Raw genomic sequence first — 24,989 nt, 5'->3', positions numbered from 1 at the left:
TTTCAGTTTTTTTGTTAATAGACAACTTGATACCATTAAGACTTCGTAACAATCTGTGTATCAGATTCTCTGCAATCTCAGCTTTCACTTAAAAAAAAGGGTACGTTTCTGGCCATTTTCATTGCAGAGATATAAGGGGCAAGACATAGCTCTGCAACAAAAGGGGCTAAAAACTTCCATAGTTTTTAAATTGTTTTAAAATGAACGCTGGGAGTTCAGAGATCCTGATACTCAAGTTGCAATGATACTCAAATACTAATTTAAAAAATTAAAAAGCCACAATGTCGGTAGAAAGAAATGGCTGCCATGGGAATAGGAGCTGAGAGAACAGCTGCCATTCTGGAAAATCTGAACTTTCCCACCAAGCTTTGCAGCAGTCTTTCCTAAAACTACACACCAAAACAGGTTTGGGAAAGATCAGAAAAAAATCAGGAGGTGCAAGAATGTGGTATACTGTTGGGAAGCAGGGGGGAAATCCACTTCCCAGTGTTGAACCTGAGGCAAATAATCTGTGTAGAAAAGGTCTTGGCTAAAAAAAAAAATGCAGTTTTTTTGTGTACGATTTAATTGCAATTAGAAAAATCAGAAGTCTTCCCCCGATCTTTACTGGAGGAAGTTGGTTGTGATATAAGGGGCACCCAAGTTCTCATGGTTACAAGGAAAGTCACACTGTTTGTTCTCTTTGATATGTCCCAAATTAAGTAACGCTTGCCATACCTGGAGCTTTTGGGCATAATGATGCTCCAAGTTGCTTAGCACAGTACAAGCTCTCGTGTCTGTGTAGCAGCTGACCTTCAGCAGCCCATGTCAGAAACTTGAGGACCAACATGTTGCTGGTCTTGGGTGCTTATGGCTCTTGGTAAGCCGTCTGAAATTTCACCCTCCAGCAAATGCATCCAGCGTATAAAACATGGAGTGCGACAGCTACCACAGAACCATCTCTTTAATTATCCCTCTACCCTCTGCGTTTGTGAGGACCCCCATTGACAATAACAGCAAGTCTGATATACTAACATTGGGAACAACAGTGTCCTCCTTAAACGTAACAGGATGTTTTTTTTCTTTTCTCAAGCTCTCTGGGCCACACTGGAGGATGTGTTTTCTCATTCCATATGGGCATGCCTTGGGTGTGCCAATTCACCCAGCTGCAGTTTCATGCTTCATCTGGCCCAAGCCATATGCCTATCGGCTGACGAGCAAACTGCCTGCTGCCTTAAATAAGGCCTAGCAGCATCGCTAGCAATGTGGCGTTTTGTCGTGAAAGGAACTGAAACACGAAACCCTTGGAAGAGATTCTGCCTAATAAAATAAGCAGCCCCTTTCCCCATCTTACGGACAAGTAGCTTTTGCACAAGATGCAGACGAGTGGAAACCTATCAGAGAGTGCAATGGTGTGGAATGCAGGATATTGAAGGTGCACGGGTAGACATATAATTTGTCACATTTCAGCTTGTTTACTCCAATTTCTCCCTCCCCTGGCGGAGCATCAACTAGAAACATGACCTTTCAAGACATTTTCCAGACAAGAGACAACACAGTTGCAAATAACAAACAAAACCCAATCGATTCCACCCTGCGTAGGGCTTTCTTTCCCACCCAGCAACCCTTTCATGTCTTTCCCAGCCTAGTTGCAATATATGCCCCAAGTCATCACTGGGGGAAAAAATACTCTTCTGCTACCAGGAGGGCAGTTCTCTGCTTCATTTTTCCTCGGCTGCAGCAGGGGTACTTCACGTCAAACAAAATGGACCGAGTTCACTACTTGAAGGGGACGGGATGGTTTTGTGTTTGCTTCTAAGCTGCAGTTGTACGGAAGTCCTCTTGTGACGGGATTGGCTACAACAGTATAATCAGAAAATTGTGAGGGTTGGATGGACTGTGTGACAGCGCTACCGACAGCCACAATGAGGCGGCTAGGCAATGGAGCCTTGTAAGGAAGGAACCAGTCCTTGAGCACTTATTGCAGAATCAACATGCAGTGGTGGAAGGAGGATGAGGGTCTGGTGGGGTTCAGAAGGATGTCTGCTTGTGTAGCGCTTCCCCACCCCCTTCAACAGCATTCTTCACTTACAAAGACTTGCACTGGGCAGGGGCACACACACACACTCTACTGTTTCTTCTAAGCACACACAAAATACGACAGCCACGGCGGCACAGTCTGTTTGGAAATATGGCACTGTTATCAGCCTGCCTGCTGAGAGATCCCACAAGAATCTGGAAACGGGGACAAGGCCTTCTCCTATGGAGTGGAATACCTCCTCAAGTGGTAGCTGTAGATCTTAATGCAGTGATCCCAACAGTCCAGAACCAGCAGCTGCCCCTTGGGTGTGATGGCGATGCCGACGGGGCAAGTGAGTCCTTCTCGGATTAGGATGTTATAGCCCCCTCCTTTGGGGAAATGCAGGATTTCTTTACGGCTGCTGTCCGCAACAATCAGGTCCCCCCGGGCATCCACGCACATCCCAGCAATGCATCGGAAGTCCTCGTTTTCCGAGAAGAAGTGGCTGATTTGCCGCCCCAGCTGCCCGTCTGGGCCGACAGAACCAATAGAAAACCCTCCCTCCAGGTGGTGCTCATGCTGGCGATTTTCAAGGTTCAGACCCAGCCCCTGGGTGAAGTAAATAGTCCCTTCACTGTCACAAGTGACAAACTTGGGGCGGACTGCGCTACACAGGCAGCTGTATTTCACTATCCCGACACAACGGTCCACTGTAAAACACCAAAGCTTTCCCCCTTCCACATCCGTCACCACAAATTGTCCCGAAGGGAGAGCTGTGATACCCCACGGCTTGCTCAGCTGACTCCTGTGGCAGGCTATGCAGTGTCCGTCCATCGTGTACACCTTCACGGAATTGTCGTAACTGTCCGTCACCCCAATTAGCCCGTGGCAGTTCATGGTGACGGACAAGGGGGTCAGGTTGGGCAGGTCAGCCCCGAGGAAGCTAAGCACGAAGCTATCGATGCCGCTGGGACTTCGGCGGATCTCTTTCAGGAAGCCCTTGCGGGTGAAGACTTGGATTCGAAAGTTGCCACGATCAGCCACCAACACCTCCCCTTGTGGGGTAACGTGCAGGCTCACGGGGAGATTAAACATCCCGGGCGTGCTACCTTTGGAGCCCATCTTTTTGAGGAAGTGACACTGCTGTATACTGGCAGCTGCCTCTGTTATCCTTGGCTTGACTGGGGAAGAACAATTTGGCAATGAGGTGGCTTCTTCTGGGACCGGATCCGCCTCCCGAAAGGACACCGAGGCCGACGCTGCCGTCTCCATCAGCGATTCCTCCACGTTGATGCTCCGAGGCTTTTTCACCACCTGCCCAATTTGCAGCGGTCCAACATGGCCCACCTTGAGAAGCTCCACCTCTTGCAGAGTCAATTCTTTTGGAAGGCTGTTCATCAGTTCGGGCTCCTCCTCCTCACCCTCTTCCTCTAGGAGGGCTATGTCCCCCTGTTTAATTTTAGCAAGGAAGTAGTCACATCGTGACACTATCTGTACTTCCGCGATGTTTAGCAGGTAGGCTTGCTCTTCCATGATCTGGTTATTCACTTTCTCCACTTCCGAGAGGGAGCTGGTGAAAAACTTGCGGGATCTGGCTAGCTCCTCCTGGATCTTGCGCTCCTCTTTGCTGTAGTCCTGCAGAACTCCTTTGTACCTGGCTTGCAAGTCTTTTGAAACCCCTTCCAAGGACACCTTCCTTTTCTGAAGGTCTCCCATCAACTCCCGCAGCCGCCCGAGCCTGGCCCCAAACTCTCTCCTCCTTTCATCGGCTGCCTCTTTGATGGCCACCACCCCGTGCCCCCGTTGCGTGTGGTCAGCCTCTTTGCACGGCTCGCACAAGACCCACCTGCAGCTCTTGCAGAAGTGCTTGGGGAGCCGCCGGCCACAGGCCTTGCACATCAGAAGGCCGACCGTCTCGCTGAGCCCCGCCGTGTCTATGATCTTCAGCACGGTCAGGTTGTCGGTCAGCTGGGCCAAGCTTGTGATCCTCGTGATCTTGCTGCAGAAGGGGCAGCGTATCCCGTTGATGCTGTTGGCCAGCAGCTTCTCTAGGCACTGCTTGCAGATGGTGTGCCCGCAGTGCAGGAGCTTTGGCCTCAGGTGTTCCTCAGTAAAGCACTCCATGCAAATGGGGCATTCCAGGACTTCTCGAAGGGCATCGGAGTTGAGGTGAGGGGCAGCGGCCATGGCGTGGGCAAACAAGACAAGGCGAATGGCATTTATCTCAGCGCTTCCCAGTCCTGTTCAAGGAAAGAGAAGGAAAACAAACTGTATTCCTCATGGCTGCAATTAAGCTTTTCCCCATTCTGAATCAGGCTGGCTTACTGTGCAACAGGGAGATGCTACTTAAGGCGTGTGTCGGGTGTATCCCATCACAGTACCAAAATAGCAGACTTTCTTTTGTGTGTGTATGGAGGTGTCACTGACTCCCATGGTGGGGTGGGGAATGGAGATTAAGGTAATGTTTGCTAAACGTTCTATGACTGAAGTGTTGTTTTTTTAAAGAGGAGCTTCTGTGGGCCAGAGCAAGGGACCTTTCCTTTTGCAAGATTCGAGTTCTGTAGCACCTTAAAGCCTAACTAGATTCCCAGGGCATGAGCTTTCAAGTCAAAGCTTGAAAATTTCAAGGAAATGTCCTTGAAATTGACGGTACTAATCTCACACTGTGTAATCCGCCTTGAGTATCAGTGAGAAAAGTGGACTATAAATGACATAAATAATAATAAAAATAATAATAGATAATAATAATAAAGCTCCTTTTGCCAGATACGAGGAGTGGAAAAGGGAAGGGGTCCAGGCAGAGTGTGGGAGCAGTAATGCAAATCAGCTACAATATGCTGTAGTTATCCTGATGGAGCCTGGGTGCAAAGTGCAGAAGATTAACACTAATGCGAGAAACTCCTGTCTCTGTACACCCCAGTGCCTGTCGCCAACCCATACTCAAGCCTCGTCCCTTCTTTGCTACTGCTCTTCCATTTCTATTTGAATCTCTGGCTACATCTTTCTGGCTTGGTGTGGGTTACAGACATTTATGCATTTTATGTTCTGCTTTTCTTTCACAGGACTTAAGACAGTGCACGTGGGAGGGGGTCCCAGGTGACCCCTTCACCCTAAAGCTCAGCAAATGAAACCTCATTAGGTTCAGACGAAAGCAAAAAATACCCAGCAACCAATAAGGTCATGTGCAATGTTTTAACTGTTGTTAAACCAGCCTTAATGGGAAGGAAGGTAGTAGTGTCACACTTCATAGAAAAAATGCTGGACATGTGTTGGATGTATGGTCCATGATTTTGCTGTCCAAACATGGAACATCATCAGGGACAGCACATAGCAGAGTACAAAAAAAGGGTCCCTGCCTCAAGGAATGCACAATTTGGAAAAGAATGTCTGACTCAAACAGAATGTTGTTATTTCAACTGAGGAGGGCCAGAATCTGTCCTATGACCTATCTGTTTTATATCATACTGAACTCTCTCTTCCCCTTGTGTGCTGTGCACATCGCAGTCTGCTTGCAGTGAGTTTCTGGTTTGTGGCTTTCTGGATTGGTGGATGCCGGCTGCTGACTTACATCAAACTATGCTTGTCCAGTCCTAAGCTACGCTGCTAACTCACATTCTCTCATTGCATTAAATAATTTAGTTACACTCTGTAGGGATTGGAAAGGATTCTGTGACGGCTGCGACGAAGGATCTGCCCGTGTTTGACCTTAATGTCACAATAAGGCAGGTAGGCAGGGAGACGGGTCTCCAGCTGCTACTTGCTAAGCTGCCCAGTCGTAGAGAGAGGAGGGCAGGCAGAAGAGGCTAGGAAAGAACGAGTAGGGAAAAAACAGCAACATGGCTCTAGAAAGTGAAAAGCCTGGAGCCAATACGGTATAGTGATTAATGTTGGACTGGGATTTGGGAGGCTCAGGTTTGCATCCTGTTCTGCCACGGAAGTGTGCTGGGTGACTTTGGGCCAGCAGCATACTCTCCGCCGAACTAATGGAGGAGAGGAGAAGGATATAAGCTGCTTTGGTCCCTGTTGGAGAGAAAGGTGTAGTATAAATTATGTAAATAAATAAAGCAGCGGACCAAGGAAAGGTGGGCAACAATGGCCAGTGTGTGGGGATGAACCTAAAGAGTCTGAGATGAAAAGGTTTTGGTAGGTAGCTGTGCTGGTCTGCTGTAGAACAGCAGGATAGAAGTAGCCTTAAAGACTAACAAGATTTTCAGGGTATAAGCTTTTGAGACAGAGTTCCCTTCCTAGATAACTCAATTTTTATCCTGCTGTGATGAAAAGAAAAACTACGTGAAAGAATGTGGAAAAGAGAGAAGCTGTAGAGGTATGGAAGGGTATCAGAGAGGGGAAAGAGATCCAGAGGAGTTAGCCATATTAGTCTGTAGTAGCAAAATAGTAGAGAGTCCAGTGGCACCTTTAAGACTAACCAACTTTACTGTAGCATAAGCTTTCAAGAATCACAGTTCTCTTCGTCAGATACATGGAGGGTAAGAAGAAACTCGTGAGATATATAGGTGGAGAGGGGAGTAGATGCAATCAGTAGCTTCCAATAATGAAATCAGTTACTTCTGATAATGAGATAACCATCCATAGTCCCTATTCAATCCAAGCCTGACTGAGTCAAATTTACATATGAATTCCAATTCAGCAGCTCCCCCTTGGATTCTGTTTTTGAAAGGTTTCTGTTGAACTACAGTGACCTTTAAGTCCTTGAGGGACTTGATTCAAAATAATCAAGATCTTCAGCTGCAGGTTTCTGAGTAAATGAGAACTACAATGGCTAGTAAGGAGAAAATCTAACAGACTTTGGTGACTGGATCACCTTCGCTCGGGGTAGCTGACTCTCGTGTTTGGTGTGACTGTGCGGGGCCACCGTCCGGCTCGTGGTGTGTACAGAGACGGTCCCACTTTCTCTGCCTTAGACCCAGGAGAACTGCTGCCAGCCAACAGCACATGCTGAGCTCGAGAGTGCCGGTGGTATATTTAAATCCGTGGGTTTGTACAGTTCTGAGAAGTAGGAAAATTTAAGAGCGCTCCTACGCTGACAGACCAGATAATGCTGTGCCTCAGGACATCAAGGCCAACCATGGAGACTGGGATTCAGATGTGATGATAGCAACAAGCGAAAGGGACTGTGTGGGTGTAAGTCGACCGCCTTGGATATTAGTAAAGCAAAATAATTATCCAAAGGCACAGACATTAGTGGAAATGAGAGAGATCAGTCAGTATCTAGCAGGCTTTGTGCTAAAGCAAAGCAGCCATGTGCCAACTAGTGCTGGCACAGCAGGAGTTAATCAGATGCATCTTTTTTTTTAAGTGTCCCTGCAAAAAAAAAAAAAAAACCCTTGCATTTTCATTTCCCAGTCCTCCCAGACCTTGCCTGTCAGTAAAATGCTGGTGATTTCGCTTTCTAACTCTATTGAACGGTCTGGTAACAGCTGGCTTTCTTTGCACATAACAGGGCAATCTAATGAGAACATATTGTTGTCCAGATCCCTTGAACCATTTTTTTTCCTACACTCCTTTTCTGTATAACATTCCCCATCTTTAGGATTCCAGCTGTGTCTTCTTCAAAGCAGCCAACCATTGAAAAAGAACACAGACAAAAAAAGGGTTGGTATCATTAAGCCATTATGTGATAGCCATGGTCTTTTGTACCTCAGCTGAATTGCAATGTTTTGACTGTAAAAGGGAAGGGAAGAAAATGCCTATAGATTGTAACTCTCTCCCTCCCAGTCTGAAGACGGGGAAGAGCAAGACACATTCAAAAGAATGATTCAGGCAGTCTGCCTTTCTCCTGTGGCTTCACCCTGCTGCGAGCGGCTTCACACACTGCAGGCCAACTGCATGAACCTGCCAAAAACACTTGACATCTGAAGGTGAAATATAGATTTTATCCTGAGCTGATCACCTGGCAATATATGCACAACCAGCCACACCAGAGATAGGTTTAGCAGATCTCTACCATGGGTTCGCAGTGTGTAACCCTTAAAATGCAACGTATGAAAGGACCTTACTTTGCCATTTGCAGAAAGATGGCAAAAGCAACAGCCAGGTGAACAGTGCCTTCCTCCAACAGATAGGAATGTGCACACTGGCAGCTTCGTATGAATTCCTCTGCCGGGCTGTGTGTGCAAATGTTAGAAGTCTGACTGGTTCTGTCCGAGATGATAAGCCTGCATCGGGACTGAGCCATTACAGTTGGGGGGGAGGGTCTTAACTCAATGGTCCGTCACAGAACGAATCCCCTGCATGTAGAAAACTGGAGAGATAAAGAGAACTGTTCTCGGACAGTTTTCTGTCTGACATGCTCCTTTTCCATATGCCTGGAATTGTATTACCTTTTGCACAGAGGAGCATTCCATCAACCAAGCCCTCACTGGCAGCTGCTGGTGTGATAAAACCTAAGCACAGGCTTATACAGTGAATACCGAAGACTCTCTCACCCGCTAGTAAAGAGGATCTGATGATACACATCCCCAAGCACTAGGAAACTACATTTGGGGACTTTGGAACTTGTCTGTCTTTGTGTACAAAATGTGTACAAAAATTTGAAATCTATCTTTGTGTACAAAATGTGTACAAAAATTTGAAATCTATGAGCGTTTTGTGCTTACGTGGTCAGACAAGCCCCTCAAACTAGCACCCCCTCCCAAAAGCAGGGAAGTGCTAAATCAAAGACGTTTTCCTGAAAACAAAGGTTCCGTTCCTTAAAATGCATTTATCGGATGTCAAGTTATACAAGACTTGCTGTGTCCTTTCTGCTGAGCAAATGCCTAAGAAACTTTGGATATTCAGAACTGCAGGGGAATCCTCAAGTGATCTGAAGGGAAGGAGGACAGATGCTAACAAAGTTTGGGAGAAATCTAGTTGCTTCCAATAAACTTTTGGTGGTTTTAACAAGGCAGATTTGTAGTTTGCAGAACTCACTCAACAGTGTCATCTCATTCCCTGCTCCCTCCCAACTCATACTAAAATCGCATCGTAAATATGCATGCCAGGGGGACATTTCATGCAAGAGTTAGGGCCAACGCATACCTTGTTCCTGGTGGATTTTTGCAGATGTACCCAAACAGGTCCAGTTGTATTTTGCACACAGCAGCAATTCCCTAGTTACACAAAGGCACAAAAGAAAAGCATTGTGAAGGAACAAATTAAGAGATCCCCCCCTTAATTTCTTTACAACCCAAGTAACATTAAGCATGTTTCACACTGCACTCATCTCTTTATCAGGGGAAATTTAAATCCAAATAAAAACCAGTCTCAAACATTTCAAAACTCATACTGCTTTCCCAGTGAGTCTGAACTGCATTCGTTTGATTCGGTTATCTTGCTGGGCCCCTATTTAGATAAACTTCCATTGGAGTATAGCTTCCTTCTTATATACCCCACACACACCCAAACACATAAACATAATTAATTTTGATTGTAGATGTGTACACTAAGTATAAACTACCAGGACTGCAAAGAATGATGGTTTGACTTGACTGGAACTTCTGTATGCTTTGTGTTCACTGCTCTGGTTTTGTGAACAATTAAATTCCAGGACATCACAGTCCAGGACCGGACAAAACATTTGGTGGCAGACCCCAGTCTGGTCTGAGCTTACTTGGCAAAGTGCTGGAGGAAAGGTACAACTAGCAGAGGAAAATCCGTTGACAGAGGAAGCAAATGTAGCTTCCCCCCCTGCCCACATCTCTAGCTTATTCCACCACCACCACCACCCCATATTTGCTGTATTTCTGGGGTGAGCAGGTTGCAGAGGGAAACCACTGCACCACAGGAATGCTTAAGTACACCTTCCGTTTCTATGCCCTTCCCCGCCCCCTGTCACTTTGCTGATCTTTAATGGCAACCTGGTTTCCAAAATACAATATGTCGTTTGACCCTCTCTCTCAAAACTAGAGCAGTCAGCTGTCTTCTAGCAACTTGGAATCTTGGGTGTTACATCAGTGTAACAGGCCAGGTGCAAATGTACAAAATTAAGGGGTTGGGGGTCCCAAAGTTTTGAGAAATAAATAAAAATTAAGTATTTACACGTGGTCTCATCATAAGCAACAGTGGCTTCCAGGTGCAAAAATATTCTCTTTAGGATTACTAGTGAAAAGCACATTTCTCAGCTGAGGCAGCCCATCTGTGAGCATCTGTGAACTGTGAGAACTCTAGAAAACTGCTTAGCAAAGTTGTGGCTGTGATACAGCAGGTGACAGAGTGATTAAACGACAAGTGCCCACGAACATAGAAATAAAGCAAACGGTATTAAGGACTTGATACAGTTGGAGCCCTCTGTAAACACAGAAAAGCCATTTGCTAACAGAACAGTGGAAATCTAGCAAAGGCACCTTGCGAGCACCTGTGATTTAGGCAGGACACCTGGGAGCGAGAAAGAGACTGCCTCAGAGCTTCGGAGCAAGAAGAAATCAAAGGCCAGCATGCTTAGGTTCAGAATGCCCCAACCTAAACTTCGGGCACCTTTCTAGAGCTCGGCAAGCCACGCTTCAGGACCCTCCCATTTCCCTCAGCTCCGTCCTTTCCCTGAAATACCGAAGAAAGACCTTTCCTCTCTCACTCTTTAAAGAACCAACTATGCAATAGCAGAGGGAGGTGCGATTGTCAACAGCCTCGCTCTTCTTAAGGCTGGGTTCTGGCATGGTTCGGCTGAGTAAACAAGAAAAGCTCTGCCTTTCTCCTTCACTTTCGTTTTCAACTCTTGACGGCTACGTTTTCTTACCCCCTTACACTGCAGACTAAGCTGCACAAAGAATGTCTTTTAACTGTATCCCCAGACGCCCTTTCTAAATCCCGATAGGAGGCTTGCAAGAAAGAAAACGGTCCTCCTCCTGCAATTTACACTTCAATATAATGGACTCTAATCAAGGCAATGCTCTTCTAATTCTGACAAGCAGGTTTCTCTCCTTCCTAAGTCTTTATCTATATGTACATTCTGAGGTGAGGTTATGTATATAATTCAAGGAGCAATCCACAAACTCGTGTAGCATAGTAGCTAAGAGACAAACTGTTCAATCCTCAATACAGTAACATCTTTCAAAGTCCGGGTTGGGGTGTGTGTGAAAAAGGCTTAGAAAGGTATAAAACTTGGGATTACACTATAAGGTACAGATCATGAAGTGCCAAGTTTAAAAATCAAGTGGCCTCAGGCAAGCCACTTTCCATCAACCTCTGTTCTCTGAATCTACTCTACGGAGATAATACTATTGCCCTACCTTAACGGGTCGTTGTAAGGATTGTAACACAGCAATATAGATGGATCGCTTTGACTATTCTAAAGCAGGATATAAATGTTTATTCCTCACATGATACCGGGCGGAATTCCCCAAACCACTTCTACATCTGTTGTTTGTGACTCCAGATCCCACTTTGGTGCGTCTTCTGCAAAGAGAGCAGAGACCTGCTGCCAAGGTTGCTGGAATGGAGTGATGGAGTCCCTCTCAACAAAGAGGGAATGTTGGACTTTGCCAAAATGTGTAGCTCAACCATTTTTTCCGTTCCCTTCTCATATATGATTTCTTTAACGTTAACTAGAATTCCTAAAACACAAATACAAGTGATGGGTTTTTCAGCTGCAGCGGGCCAGGTTTCGGCTGGGTAAAAATAATTCTTCTGCTGAAACACCGGAAAAGAAAGCTGCCCTAGGGAGCTTGTGGAAACCCTTCTCCACTCATGCCCAGGTAATTTCCTGAGAATTAGTTAACATTAAACATCCTTTAACCATCCTGCCTCACTTGTAATCAAGGTGATTAAAGTCAAGGGAAGAGAAGGTTTCTTTCAACCACCGCGCACTGATCGGTGAAGTGCTTTTTTATTATGTATTCTGTTTAAATCCCACCTTCCTTTTATTGTGGAATTCAAGGCACTGTGCATCAAGGAGTTCGCCAGAGGACCCCCATAAAGGCACTGACCCCCTACCAGCTTCAGTTCCCTAAGGGCACTGCATTACATTCCCTCCCAGCCATTCCTTTGGAATTTAGGCCAGGCACATATGTAAAAATCACACAAGCTTTCCCCCCCCCCTGGATTGACACAGAATTCTGTAGTGTAACCTGGTGAGTGCGACATCACCAAGGTTAATGGGGGTGGGAATGCAGTAAGAACGGCTGACAATAATAACAATACCTCTATGGGTCAGTGTTACATTTTTAAGCAGCCCAATAGCTTAAAGAGAACCTGGGAACCGGTGTGAGTTAAGACTAGGTAGCATCCCATTCAACTCCGTGACCCTTTGCAGAACAGAATATAGAGAATTAGAAAGGGCGATGCTGCCCTTTCTCACCCCTTCCTCTCTGGAGTCTCATTCTTACGTTAAGGTGACACAGTTACAGATTGTATATTCTAAGGAAGGTCCTAATCTATAGTCATTCTGAAAAGCTTCAGAAATGAAACTCTGAGAATCACCTTGGAACTGTTACCCTCCAAAGCAGTTAGCCCTTGCACTGGTTCGCTGGCATGGCAGGCATGCACAGTGTGAAATAGCTTACTGTCAGGGTGAACAGACTCGATTCAAAAGAAGTGAGTCGCCCAGGGTTTTTTTTGGGGGGGGGGGGGAGGAGGGAATGCAATCATGCCCTGCTATGCAAAACAGTGTTCAAGGTAACCTTGACTTTACTGAGAAGATTAATCTATTTTTTTCAGTCCTTTGATGTGTAACCTCTAGTTTCCCAGCTGCAAGGGACTTATGTATGTCTGGCTGTGTTGACAGAGGTTTTCTGTTACAAACAGTACTTCTGCAAACATGTCTGAGAGTTGGGGGGGGCACTCTAGGGGCTGTGCTTCAGAACAGTGAGTGATAAATGCTGTTCTCAAGGCATTGCTTGTGTGTTGGTGACAAAGCAGACCAAAGGTCTGTGGCAAACATTTTAACAGAAAATTGGGAGGGGTACAATTTTGGAACGATGGCCTTGAACTGTGCCCTCCCCCCTCACCTGCACACGAATGAAGAATATTCTTTTAAAACAAGGGACAGTGTCTGCTGTAAAGGTGTTTGCCTCAGGAGCTGCCAACAAAATAAACTGTTCCTGATTTTTTAACAGCAACCTGACACGTGGAAGTAACAGCTGAAGTTTCTTAGTATCGCTTTCACTTTGCTAGGAAGAGCATCAGAGGCCAACACTTTGTTTATCCTAGCTGTTAATGTTGCAGGATCGGGGCCAAGAGAAACCAGCATGCAAGCACCTCTGAAGTAAAGGCTTTGTGCAGTTCAGGTCAGGAAGAGTAGATTCCATTCTAGAATGCTCAGAAAAAGCCACTTGGGGTGAAATCTACACAACACATGAACACATTGAGTCCATCAAGGTCAGTACTTTCTATTCAGACTAGTTCTCAAGGATCTCAGGGCAGTTCTCAAGCATCTCAGGCAGAGAGGCCTGTCACATTACCTATTGTTGGTCCTTTCGAACCTGGGGACTGAACGTGGAACCTTTTACATGCCAAGCAGATGCTCTACCACTGAACAAACCTACAAATCTGCTTTAGGATGTTTGCTCAAACCTGGGCAGCCATCATCATGGGGTTAGTTTAAGGGCTGTATTTATTTATGTGAGGGCAGGAGAGGAGAATTCATTGTGCTGCAACTCTTGGGAGACTTTTATGCTGCATTTCAGGCGGTGTTTGCAATGAGAAGAGCATGCTTCGGATGGGAAATGCTTGTAGTTCCGTATGGGAAGAACTCCAGGCCTGCAGAATTCCACACGTGGCGGGGTTAGAAAATGTAGCCCAGTGGACTACAGGCTGGCATTGAGGGTGTTTGGGTATATGTGGCAGGTCTTCTCTCTTAAATGTGGTGAGGAAGGATTCTTTTTAAATGGTATTCCTAAGGGGTGTGTGAGGGCAATCCCGGTGTCTGCCCTTATGGAGGTGCTGACTGCGTTCAGAATCTGGGCCAATAATTAGCAAGTGGGTGTAGTGATTCAAGTGTCTTAATAAGACAAGAGAAACCCAGGCTCACAGTCCCACTTTGCCACAAATCTCAGTCAATGGCCCTGGGCCACTCATGGTCTCAGCCTAGCCCACGTCACAGGGTTGTTGTTAGAATGAAACGAGGGCAAGGGGAACCACGCATGCTACCTGGAACTCCTTGGGATTTTAAAGTGAAATATATAGCCATATGACCCGACTGGCTGTACCTCTTGAAACGGCAGGAAGACCCAACAGTATTTAGGTTCCCAGAGATGGTTGGGTTTTGCTAGGGTGGGGTGGCTCACACCGTCGCCGTGGCAACATTCTGCTGCAGGAGGAAATGGATCTTGCACAGACCTCTAGGCAGAGGCAACGTTGGGTGGCCTGGATGCCAGCTTTTTGGGGGGAGGGGGGGGTGCGAATGCTACGCAGCTGGGAAGACCAGGAAGGATCGGCGGGGCTGCATGCATTAGAGAGCCTGGTGCATCCGTGCTGGCCAAAAGGGAGATCGGGGGGGGGGGGGGCGTCACTCTGCTAGCGGCGAGCCGGGGGTTGCACCGTTATGTGCAGCGGCAATCCACAGCCTACTCCTTGCAGCAACGACTGCTTTAGCAACGCAGCCCAGGACGGAAGGGCCATTTGCTGCAAGCTGCTGAGACGGCTGACTGTTCCGCCGCGGGGGGTGTGGGGGTGTGTAGAGGGGGTCCACTAAAGTGGCCCGTGGCCGCCGCCCACCCCCCAAAGCAGAGCCCCTCCCTACCTGCCGCTTTCTCCTGCAGCTGCAGCAGCCTTTGTTCCTACGGCACAGCGCGCCTGCGCGAGAGCGTCGGTCACGCCTCCCCCCGGCACCTCCCTCGTGCGTTCCCGTTTCGCGGGGCATCGTGGGAGTTGTAGTTTCCCTTGCGAGAATGAGGTGTCGTTTACCCCCGCACCCTTCCGGAAAAGGGTCCGTGGACTGCGAGTTCGAGTCTCCAGCCCAGATTTAAAAAATAAATCAGATTTAAAAAATAAATCAATAAAGAGCTACTTTTTACAGGATTCGGTTTGATGGTTCTCTTTTCCTTTGGCGCTGGAACAGTTGTGTTGTCAAGAGTTTCTCTTACACTGGAGAGAGCCTGTCCCGTATCGAAAGGATTTGGGGGCCGGGACAGGGGTGCCTCAGTTTTCAGAACAGATGGGCTTACTTTGCTGGAATAATGCATACATTATTGGTTGTCAAGTCCAAGTTTGGAAGTTCTTGGAGCTTTGAGGGATAAGTCTAAGGAGGGCGAGGTTTGGGGAGGGTCCTCAGCACATGATAATGCCATAGAGTCTGTCCACTCTCCAAAGCAGCCATTTCTTCCAGGCAAACTGATCTCTCTAGTTTGGAGAGCAGTTGTAATTCTGGGGGATCTCCGGCCCCGCTTGGAGACTGGAAACCCATGTTTGGAGGAAGAGCTACAAATTAAGTAAAAAGTGTTGGGGGGGGGATTGATTTGCTTCCCCCTATCCAGTTCTGAGGGCTCATTCAGGTTGAGCGGAGGGGTAGGGTTGCCAGCCTCCAGGTAGTGTCTGGAAATCTCCCGGAATTACAACTGGTTTCCAGGTAGGGTTCCCAGCTTCCAGGAAGTAGCTGGAGATCTCCCGGAATTACAACTGGTCTCCAGGCCACAGAGATCAGTTCACCTTGAGAAAATGGCTACTTTGGGGGGTGGACTCTATGGAATTATGCCATGCCGAGGTTCTTTCCTTCCCCAAACCCCACTTTCTCCAGGTTTCTCCAGGAATTTCCCAACTTGGAGCTGGCAACCCTATCTCCAGGCCACAGAGATCAGTTCACCTGGAGAAAATGGCTACTATTGGGGGTGGACTCTGGAATTATGCCATGCCAAGGTCCTTTCCCTCCCCAAACCCCACTTTCTCCAGGTTTCACCCCCCAGATATCCAGGAATTTCCCAACTTGGAGCTGGCAATGCTAGGGTTCACAATTTGCAGTTTGTGTGTGTGTGGGGGGGGGGATGAGGTTGAGATTCCCCACAGCTGTGTCTCATATACTTCTTGTCTATTTCTAGAAAGGGTTGCCAACCTCCAAGTGGGGCCTGGAGATCTCCCAGAATTACAATTGATCTCCAAACTACACAAATATAACTGCTTTGGAGAGCATCATATCCTGCTGTGATCCCTCCAAAGACTCCGCCCTCAAAATCTCCAGGAAATTCCATGTTTGCATACACACAGTATGGAGAATGAGGGATGGGAAGGTTACATGATTTTGTTTTTTGAGCCTTGTGGGGTGGGGAGTGTGTGCCTATTAAAACAAGGACTGGACATCTTGTTAGTACATCCTGTTTGTGTTTCTTACCCAGTCTGTATAATGGGTGCACAGTTGGCTGAAAGGATACTGCTTTCCTCCCACACACACACACACTGTGAGATTCCAAACCCTCCATCTGCAGCTGTTTATCACCTGCCATTAAAGTTTTCTCTCTGTACCTTCAGTGTTTGCCAGCGTTGTAACTAATTCAGCAGCTTGTTCCTATTCGGATGAAGCAACACCCGCTTCATTTATTTTTCCTTAATCATCTGCCTCCACTTGAGAACAAACACTCGCTTTTTCCAAAGAAAATACAGCAGTCACATTCTCATATTTCCTCCCCTACGAACAAAATGAACATATAAATATTGTTATAAAGTTTGCAGTCATATATAGGAAAGCAAGACACCTGCCTGCTTCTGGGCAATGTAGTTTGTGTCCTCCTCCTCCTTGCAGAGGCATAGGGCATTCCACAAACAACAACACAATCGTGAGTTATTATCCTGCAGTTCTCTCTCATCTGCATGGATCTAGAGGCCTTTGACCCAGTAGAAGGTTTGAACAGGTATCACTTGTAAGAGGCTTCTTGCCTTGATGTGGTCAACCTGGCCACCTGGATCCATACTATGGTAACAGCAAGACTTAACTATTGTAATGCACTATACATAGGTCTCCCATCTAAGTTAACTAGGAGACTCCAGTTGGTGCAAAACGCTGCAGCATGATTGTTATCTGGAGCGAGCAGGAGCATGGACATCACCCCCATTCTGCAGTCACTCCATTGGCTACCTATCAGTTACCGTGCTCAGGTCGAAGTATCGGTTATCATATACAAATTTCTTCACAGCCATGGTCTGGCATACCTACTGCCTCGCTCCCTATTCCTCCACGGCAACTTCACTCATCTGAACAGGGGCTCTTGCAGGTGTCCCCCTGCACATGGGCAAAAATCAACAGCAGCCCATACATGGGCTTTCTCTGTGATGGCCCCTACCCTGTGGAACAGCCTGTTTGAGGAGGTCAGGAGAGCCCCAACTCTCCTAGCTTTCTGCAAATGATGCAAAACCGAATTATTCAAAAAAGCTTTTTGTATTGTAGGGAGGGGTCTCACATGCTCCGCTAATGAGTTAGGGACCATAGACTTCACCCATAGACTTCACCAGTCCCCACTATGTTGCCTTACATACTATCTGTTGCTTTAAATATGTGCTCCTATGTCAGACCTAGAATTGATTATGTTCTGTTTCAGCATTTCAACCCTGTATTGGATGCTTGCTAATGTTATGTCTTTGTAAACTTATGTTTATTTACCCTGTGACATTGTTTATGCAATTATTCTTGATACTGATTGTACTAATCTCACACTGTGTAAGCCGCCTTGAGTCTCAGTGAGAAAAGTGGACCATAAATAAATAAATAAATAAATAAATAAATAAATAAATAAATAAATAAATAAATAAATAAATAAATAAATAAGTGACAGGTTAACTCTCAGTTCTAGCCAATCCAAAATAACACTGTTCCCTCCCTCATGCTGACTTTGGCACCACATATACTAAGTGCTCCCTCCCTCTGATCTCAGCTTGGGGTTTACAGCACTTACCTCCTGCTTCCTTTGATGTCCATCCATGCAGCCAGGAGCAGGGAGGTTAATTGTCCTCCTCAGCTGCCGTTCGGGTCCCTTTTGAAGAAAGCCTGACAACATGTGTAGACCTTGTTGATCGCGCTGTACTTTTGCAGGAGTCCCAGCTCTTGCTTCATGTCTGCCCCATCCAGACATCGCTGATCAGCATTAAGGGCAAGGCGGCCATCTGTGTAGGTGGCTACTCCTCCCCTGGATAGCAGGAGTCCCCATCTCCAGACACAAATGTCCGTCATGGGGCATCCAGTTGGTGGCGTCTTCTGATCATTTCCCATGAAGGTGACACAATCCACGCCACATCCTGTGTCTAGTGCCTGCTGTTGCTGCCCGTGGTCTCTGTACAGGTGCACACATAGTGTTCCATGCCTGTGCAGAGCATCAGTTGAAACTTGGTGCCTTTAAATGCCCCCTCACAGAGCAGGGGCGCTGCATGCCCAGGCTGGTACCATCCCACCCAATTCTTTTCCAAACGCCACAGCAACCTGGGTTGTGTCTGCTCCTTCTCACCATTTTCTGCCTTTCTGTTTTGCCGTCAATATCCTTCAGGATATTTCTTGTGCGTTGAAGCCAGCTAAATGCATTAAGTGCTACAATCCTTTGCAACTGACCTGGACCCAAGCTTGGGGGCCAGACAGCAGATGTGAATTTATCCGCACATCTGTTCTCCCATTTACATATGAAATAGGGAGTCTTGCTTTTTAAACACTCTACCCTTTCCATCCATTCTCCAAAGGCATTTTGTTCCCAGCCTGGTTTAGATATCAGCAGTAAAACGCCTCAAACAAGGAAGAGTGGCAGAGTAAAATGGGGCGAGGGGTGGCAAGGTCTAGCTCCCCTCATCTCCCAGTGGCAGGGTCTAGCTCCCCTCATCTGCATGCTATGTTTTCAGTTTAAAAAAGGCCGGCACTCCATTTTCCCCATGACCTGGAAAGCACAGCAATAAATACGCATGGATCTTGCCATCATATATGGCCCTGTTTCTACCTTCCCTTCTCTGGTTTCTTACCATTTTTTCCCCTGTTCTCCCCCTCACCTCAATATTTACTTGTTATTGCACCTTTGCAATACAGACTCCCTTGCCTTACATTTTGTGCTAATTTTCAGCCATCCGTTAAATCCCAAAACATGATTACTCTGCGATCCTCTGCCCTTTCTCTGACCTCTGTGACACAATGTATAACATTTGAGTCGTGTTGGTGCATTCGTACAGTTGTACAGAGTCAGCATTACTGAGGTGGTGGCAGAGCGAGCCCCCAATCGTGGAAGTAGGATGTAGCACATGAGAAAATCCTCTAACAGAAAGGAAGTGTGATAAGATTGCTGAAGTGAGCACGCTCTTGGTGACTTTACCTGGTACCAGAGCGAGAAATCTTGATATTTCATGCTGTGCTGGAAAACTCTCAGCCTTGTCCCTTGGGCATTTATTTGCTAATTGCTTCTTTAGAAAAATACCTTTCTGTCTAAAACAACCTAGGATTTATAGTATCATAGGGTTTTTGTAATGAATACTAAACTAAGAATAAAATTATAAATGAAGCCACAATTGGGAGGGGGGGGGGAATTCCAGCAATCCAATAAATACAGTCAGGGCTTTTTTTCAGGAGGAACGCGGGGGAATGGGGTTCCGGAACCTCTTGAAAATGGTCACATGGCTAGTGGCCCCGCCCCCTGATCTCCAGACAGAGGGGAGTTGAGATTGCCCTCCGCGCCGCTGCGCTGAGCGGCGCAGAGGGCAATCTCAACTCCCCTCTGTCTGGAGATCAGGGGGCGGGGCCACCAGCCATGTGACCATTTTCTCCAAGGGCAACCCACTGAGTTCCACCACCTCTTTTCTCAGAAAAAAAGCCCTGAATACAGTATTCCACTCAGCTCCAAAGCCCTGTGAAACCACCAGGACTTTGCCAACTAGAAAAACAACCAAGTACTGGGGCCTCCTTGCCGAGAAAGAATTCCACAGCCAAAGCGCTACTGCCGAGAAGAACCTCTCTTGCATAGACACCTGCCGAGCCTCAGCTGCAGGGAGAACAGGGAACAGAGTTTGATCTGTTAAGTATGTAGGAGAGGAAAGGAGTCGTAAACTATCCCCGTTCCTGACCATTTAGGGATCTTTAAAAGATCAAAAACAGCGTTTTGCAGCCAGGAAAATAAGAGGCCGCAGCTGACGGTTGAACAAGGTCACCTTTTGATGAAACTATGCAAAAAATCTTTTTTAAACATGTTCAATAGTAGTGATGAAATTCTTTTGCAGGCTGGAGGGTAGCAGAGACTTCAAATCCATAACACGACAAAGGAACTGTTAGCAGAGACATTTGGGTCACCTCGACCCCTCTTGTTTTCATACTAACAAAATGATTCAGGCAGGCACGGCTTTGTCAAAATGGCTCCATAAACCGCAGGCATCCTATGGAATGTCAGCTCTTTGCCCTTCTGTTTGAGAAAAGGTATGTGTGCGGTTTTGGAAAGAGGGGTTCTTGGAATGCAGCTCAGATGAGAGAATGCCCCCCCCCCAACCCTTGCACAAGCACTGGCTGTCTTATTGGCATACAGCCAGCTTTCCAAACCTGTTTAATGAAACTCCAAGGGGGAAAGGCAGCCACAAGCGAGGCCCTGTCCAGGTAGAATCTAAGCCGAATAGGGCTGTGATCCAGCCCTTAATAAGCCATTCTGGGTGAACTTAACAAGCGAGCAGGCAGGCAGGTCCCTGTGTGCATCTTGCAGGTCTCCAAAGAAATAGCACCTTATAAAAGTGACCTAACCTTCCCCTTTTATGAAGCTTTATTGGGATAAGTTAAAAGCCTTTTTCTGGTCAGGATGTGCCACAGGGCTCACGTTATTAACAGAAGGGATGTTACTTGCTAAATTTAGCAGTTTGCATGCTTGAATCTGACGTCAACCAAGACCTGGCCCAAGGGCTTTGCTTTCAGTCTGCTTTTGGGGAGCTGTCCACCCCACCCGTGCCCCAAGTCAGGAGACTTAATTCCTCACCCTAAATCAGAAAAGGAAAAAAAAACACCCTGTGAATTTAACTTCCTTGAGGAGGGCAGTGATTCCACTTCACACATAGTAAAGAGTCCAGTTGCACCTTTAAGACTAACCAACTTTATTGTAGCATAAGCTTTCAAGAAATACAGCTCTCTTCATCGGATGCATCTCGAAATCTGTAGTTCTCGAAAGCGTATGCTACAATAAAGTTGGTTAGTCTTAAAGGTGCTTCTAGACTCTTCAGTATTTTGCAACTACAGACTAACACGGCTAACTCTTCTGGATCTACCACAGTTCTCTTTGTCAGATGCATCTGGCGGGGAGGGCTGTGGTTATCGAAGGCTTGTGCTGCAGTGGAATTGTATAGTCTTGGTGGTGCTGCTGGACTCTTTTTGATTTTGCTACTACAGACTAACACGGCAAGCTCCTTTGAACCTTTACACAAGCAAACTGATCCCCACATCAAAAGGAGCTGTTTGCATCTCCATATCAAAGGAGTTGTTTACATCCCTCCTCCCCCTCCTCCCCTCCCCTCTCCTCCTCAATATTTGACCAGTTTCTTTCTGCCCTCCATGCATCTGACGAAGAGAACTGTGATTCTCGAAAGCTTATGCTACAATAAAATTGGTTAGTCTTAAAGGTGCTGCTGGACTCTTTACTATTTTGCAACTACAGACTCACACGGCTAACTCCTCTGGATCTACAACTTCACACACAAATACTCAGGTAGAGAGGAGCGGGAAGGAGGACAGCCTGGGCATTTTTGTCATCCTGATATCTTTGTGCTCAAAGGCATATTTAAAAAGATGGAAGGGTCATGAAGGTTGTTTCCCTATATCGGCTTCCTCCATGGTTGCTCTAGGGAGTGAGCAGCAGTTTGCAAAAAAACTTTGTTAAACAGAAGGACATGAAGTTGCCTTATATGGAATCCAAGTATAAGTCCATCAAGATCAGTATTGTCTGCTCAGACTGGCCGTGGCTCTCCAGGTCTCAGGCCGAGGTCTTTCACATCAGCTCCTACCTGCTCCTTTTAACTGGAGGTGCCAGAGATTGAACCTGGGACCTTCTGCGCGCCGAGTTGATGCTCTGCCACAGAACCGTGGCCCCTCCCTATTCTACATCAATGCTTTTGGACTCTCTGGTTGCCCTTTAATCTGGACGTCTGGTTTGCCGAATTAGTTCAACAGATGCTCAGTACGCCCTGAGTCTTGGAGACATTCTTGCTCATGTCGGGGTGTATGCAGACTTGCATACTGAATCAGGACTTGCTCTGTTCTGTCTGTGTGTGTTTTTAATTTTCCCACCGCATGGGCCACACTTCACCCAGCTTTCACAAACCATTTGACAGGTTTATTGGGCAGCAAATGGAATACTAACTTGGCAGTCTTCTCCCTCCCCCCACCCTCCCGCCCACACTGCTTAGGATGGGACGTCTACTTTTTAATAGACCATGTGTGCATTTTTTCAATCATTTGTGCTTCCATCAGACCTTTAAAAGCAGACTCAGTTAAAATATACAAAAATACTGCTTCAGAGAAGAAGGGGGATGTGGGTTAGTGACTGCCAATAACAACAACAACAACAACAACAACAACAACATTTTAGTTATATACCACCAAGACAGAGCTGGTGCGCTAACAACAACAACAACATCATCATCATCATCATCATCATCATCATCATCATGGCTCATGTAACGAAATGTGTGAATTGGCTCATGTGACCAAAGATGAGCTATGGCTCAGTGAGCGAACCCCTCACTTCTATCACTGCTTCTCTGAATCTTGTACTTTCAATAATAATAACATTCGATTTATATACTGCCCTTCAAGACAACTTAATGCCCACTCAGAGCAGTTTACAAAGTCTGTTATTATTATCCCCACAACAATCACCCTGTGAGGTGGGTGAGGCTGAGAGAGCTCTAGAAGAGCTGTGACAGACCCAAGGTCACCCAGCTGGCTTCAAGTGGAGGAGTGGGGGATCAAACCCAGTTCTCCAGATTAGAGTCCTGCTGCTCTTAACCACTACATCAAACTGGCTTAACCACTACACCAAACTGGCTAGAAACAACCCTTCCTTGCCTAGTCTCTTGCCTCACTTTCCCAGCTGTTCTGACTTAGCTAAGAGTCAAGCATATATAACACCCTGCCATTTCTGCCATCCTCTCCAGCCAACCAGCACAGAGTTTTATTGTCTTTTTATAGAAGGATCCACAGGACCTAATATTATCAAGGCTGGTGGCAAACCCAGCTACTCTTGACTGATGATGGTAGGCAAAATACTATGAAAAATCCTAGGCAGGGAATTATAAATTTTAAGAAAGTTTTAAAAATAGAGTTTTGTTTTTAAAGAAAACCAGAATTTTCATAAGAAATCATACTTTCCCTTTATGTTGCATTTTCAGTATTCAGACCACCCTCACACGTGTTGTTGTGTTATGCTCCTTACAGCAATCCTATACGGTAAGCCAGTATTATTTCATGTTGCAGACTAGGAAAGAGGGTGATCATACCTTTTCAGTTTGGGGGCACAGGCTCATAATACCAGTTGCTACGCTGCAAGCAAGAAATTTTCAAAAATGCCCCTCCCAATTAATATACTATAATAATGTCCTACACTGACTGCTTAACAGGGCAAAACCCAAAGAATCCTTGTGCCCTGCAGTTCTCGTGCTGCTAATGGAGTCAGGTGCTTGCTTCCTCAAAAGCAGGGAACCAGCAAGAGAAATGGGCAGTCAAGCCCTGCTTAGCTAGTGCCCCCCACACCTTCCTCTAGAAGCTAACCTGAATTTGAAAATTCCAGCTCCTCCCCTTGGTTTGGGTAGGAGGAGAAAGACGCTTGGTCCAATACGAGAGAGAACTCTGCCCAATAGCCAATTAGCTGGGACTATGCAAATGAGATTCAGATACCCGATGTGTGTAAGATGGTAAGTTTTGAATAACACACTGGAAAACTGTGGAGATACTGTCAGTGAGTGAGGCCCCTTCATAGCCCCAAAGTGGAGCGGCCTAGTCAGGGAGGAAATCTTTCCGAACTATAACAGGCAAAAGAGGAAAAGGAGTTTGTGGCCTCTGTGGTTGGGTAGTAAAAGAATTTCATATTTACATACCAGGGTACAAGAGGAAAGAGGGAGGTTTTGACTGTACTCCAGAATGGAACTGGTCATGTTAGCCACCATTTTTTTTAAAAAAAGAATAATAATAAGGACTGCAGTTTCGGATGAACGCTCTGCATCTGTCAAAATGAGCCACGGCTCATAAAAATAAGGGAGCTTTGACTCTCGAAAACTCATACCTTGGAAATCTAGTTGCTCTTTAAGGTGCCATTGGTCCCAGTTCTTGCTCCACAACAAATATAATTAGCCTTTAAAGTGCTGCTGAACTATCCCAGTGACTCCAGCCAGTTGGTACCATGTATGGCTGGTTTCTGTGGTAAAATTCGGTTTCTCCCTAAATCATGTAGATTGTATATCTGTGCAGTTATACATGACAGAAGATGCCCGTAGCTGCCCTTGGTGCTGCAACTGCTTCGCCAGAGCGCATTCCCATCGCCCTGCCACGAGACGTCTTTTACTGCTGTGCTAGGATCATAGCAAAGGCTTCTGTCGTATCTCTCCTCATGTAGAGTTTATGCTGTTTGGGAATCTGAGCTCTTGCACAGCAGACAATCTCTGCCTGCCCAAGAGGCTTTTCTGGTGATTCCAAACAGCTGCATCTCCTGGTCCCCAGAGTTGCAAAGGAAGTTATTTGTGTTCCCCCGCTCACCTCGCCTGTGGCCATCGCTCCAAAGCTCCACTGGAGGGCAGCAGAAACTTACAGAAAGCACCCTGAAGCACAATACACCCCAGCTGAAAGAAACTCAAGACTGAGGTGTGTGCGCTTCATGACCATTTTGAGCTCTTAGTACACAGTTTCATGTGTTATGCCATAGATCCAGAGGGGCTAGCCATGTTAGTCTGTAGTAGCAAAATAGTAAAGAGTCCAGTAGCACCTTTAAGACTAACCAACTTTATTGTAGCATAAGCTTTCAAGAGCCACAGCTCTCTTTTGATGCATCCGACGAAGAGAGCTGTGGCTCTCGAAAGCTTATGTTACAATAAAGTTGGTTAGTCTTAAAGGTGCTACTGGACTCTTTACTATTATGCATTATGCCTGCTC

At 46.4% G+C, this 24,989-nt stretch overlaps 2 protein-coding genes across 2 annotated transcripts in view; one reads left to right on the top strand and one right to left on the bottom strand.

The window, feature by feature from the left end:
- Positions 1 to 24,989, top strand: part of ASTN2 (astrotactin 2) — an 804,644-nt gene that overhangs the window by 592,779 nt on the left and 186,876 nt on the right. The window lies entirely within an intron of this gene.
- On the bottom strand, positions 1,434 to 14,722 carry TRIM32 (tripartite motif containing 32). Its single transcript, XM_054997821.1, has 3 exons — positions 14,673 to 14,722; positions 9,038 to 9,108; positions 1,434 to 4,239 (listed from the first exon to the last, which is right to left on the bottom strand). The coding sequence occupies exon 3, from the start codon at positions 4,184 to 4,186 to the stop codon at positions 2,240 to 2,242; it is 1,947 nt and encodes a 648-aa protein (XP_054853796.1). The 5' UTR covers positions 4,187 to 4,239; positions 9,038 to 9,108; positions 14,673 to 14,722; the 3' UTR covers positions 1,434 to 2,239.

Source organism: Eublepharis macularius, chromosome 14 (assembly GCF_028583425.1).
Source record: "Eublepharis macularius isolate TG4126 chromosome 14, MPM_Emac_v1.0, whole genome shotgun sequence".
NCBI lineage: Eukaryota > Metazoa > Chordata > Lepidosauria > Squamata > Eublepharidae > Eublepharis > Eublepharis macularius.
This window is presented reverse-complemented; position numbering and strand designations above follow the sequence as displayed.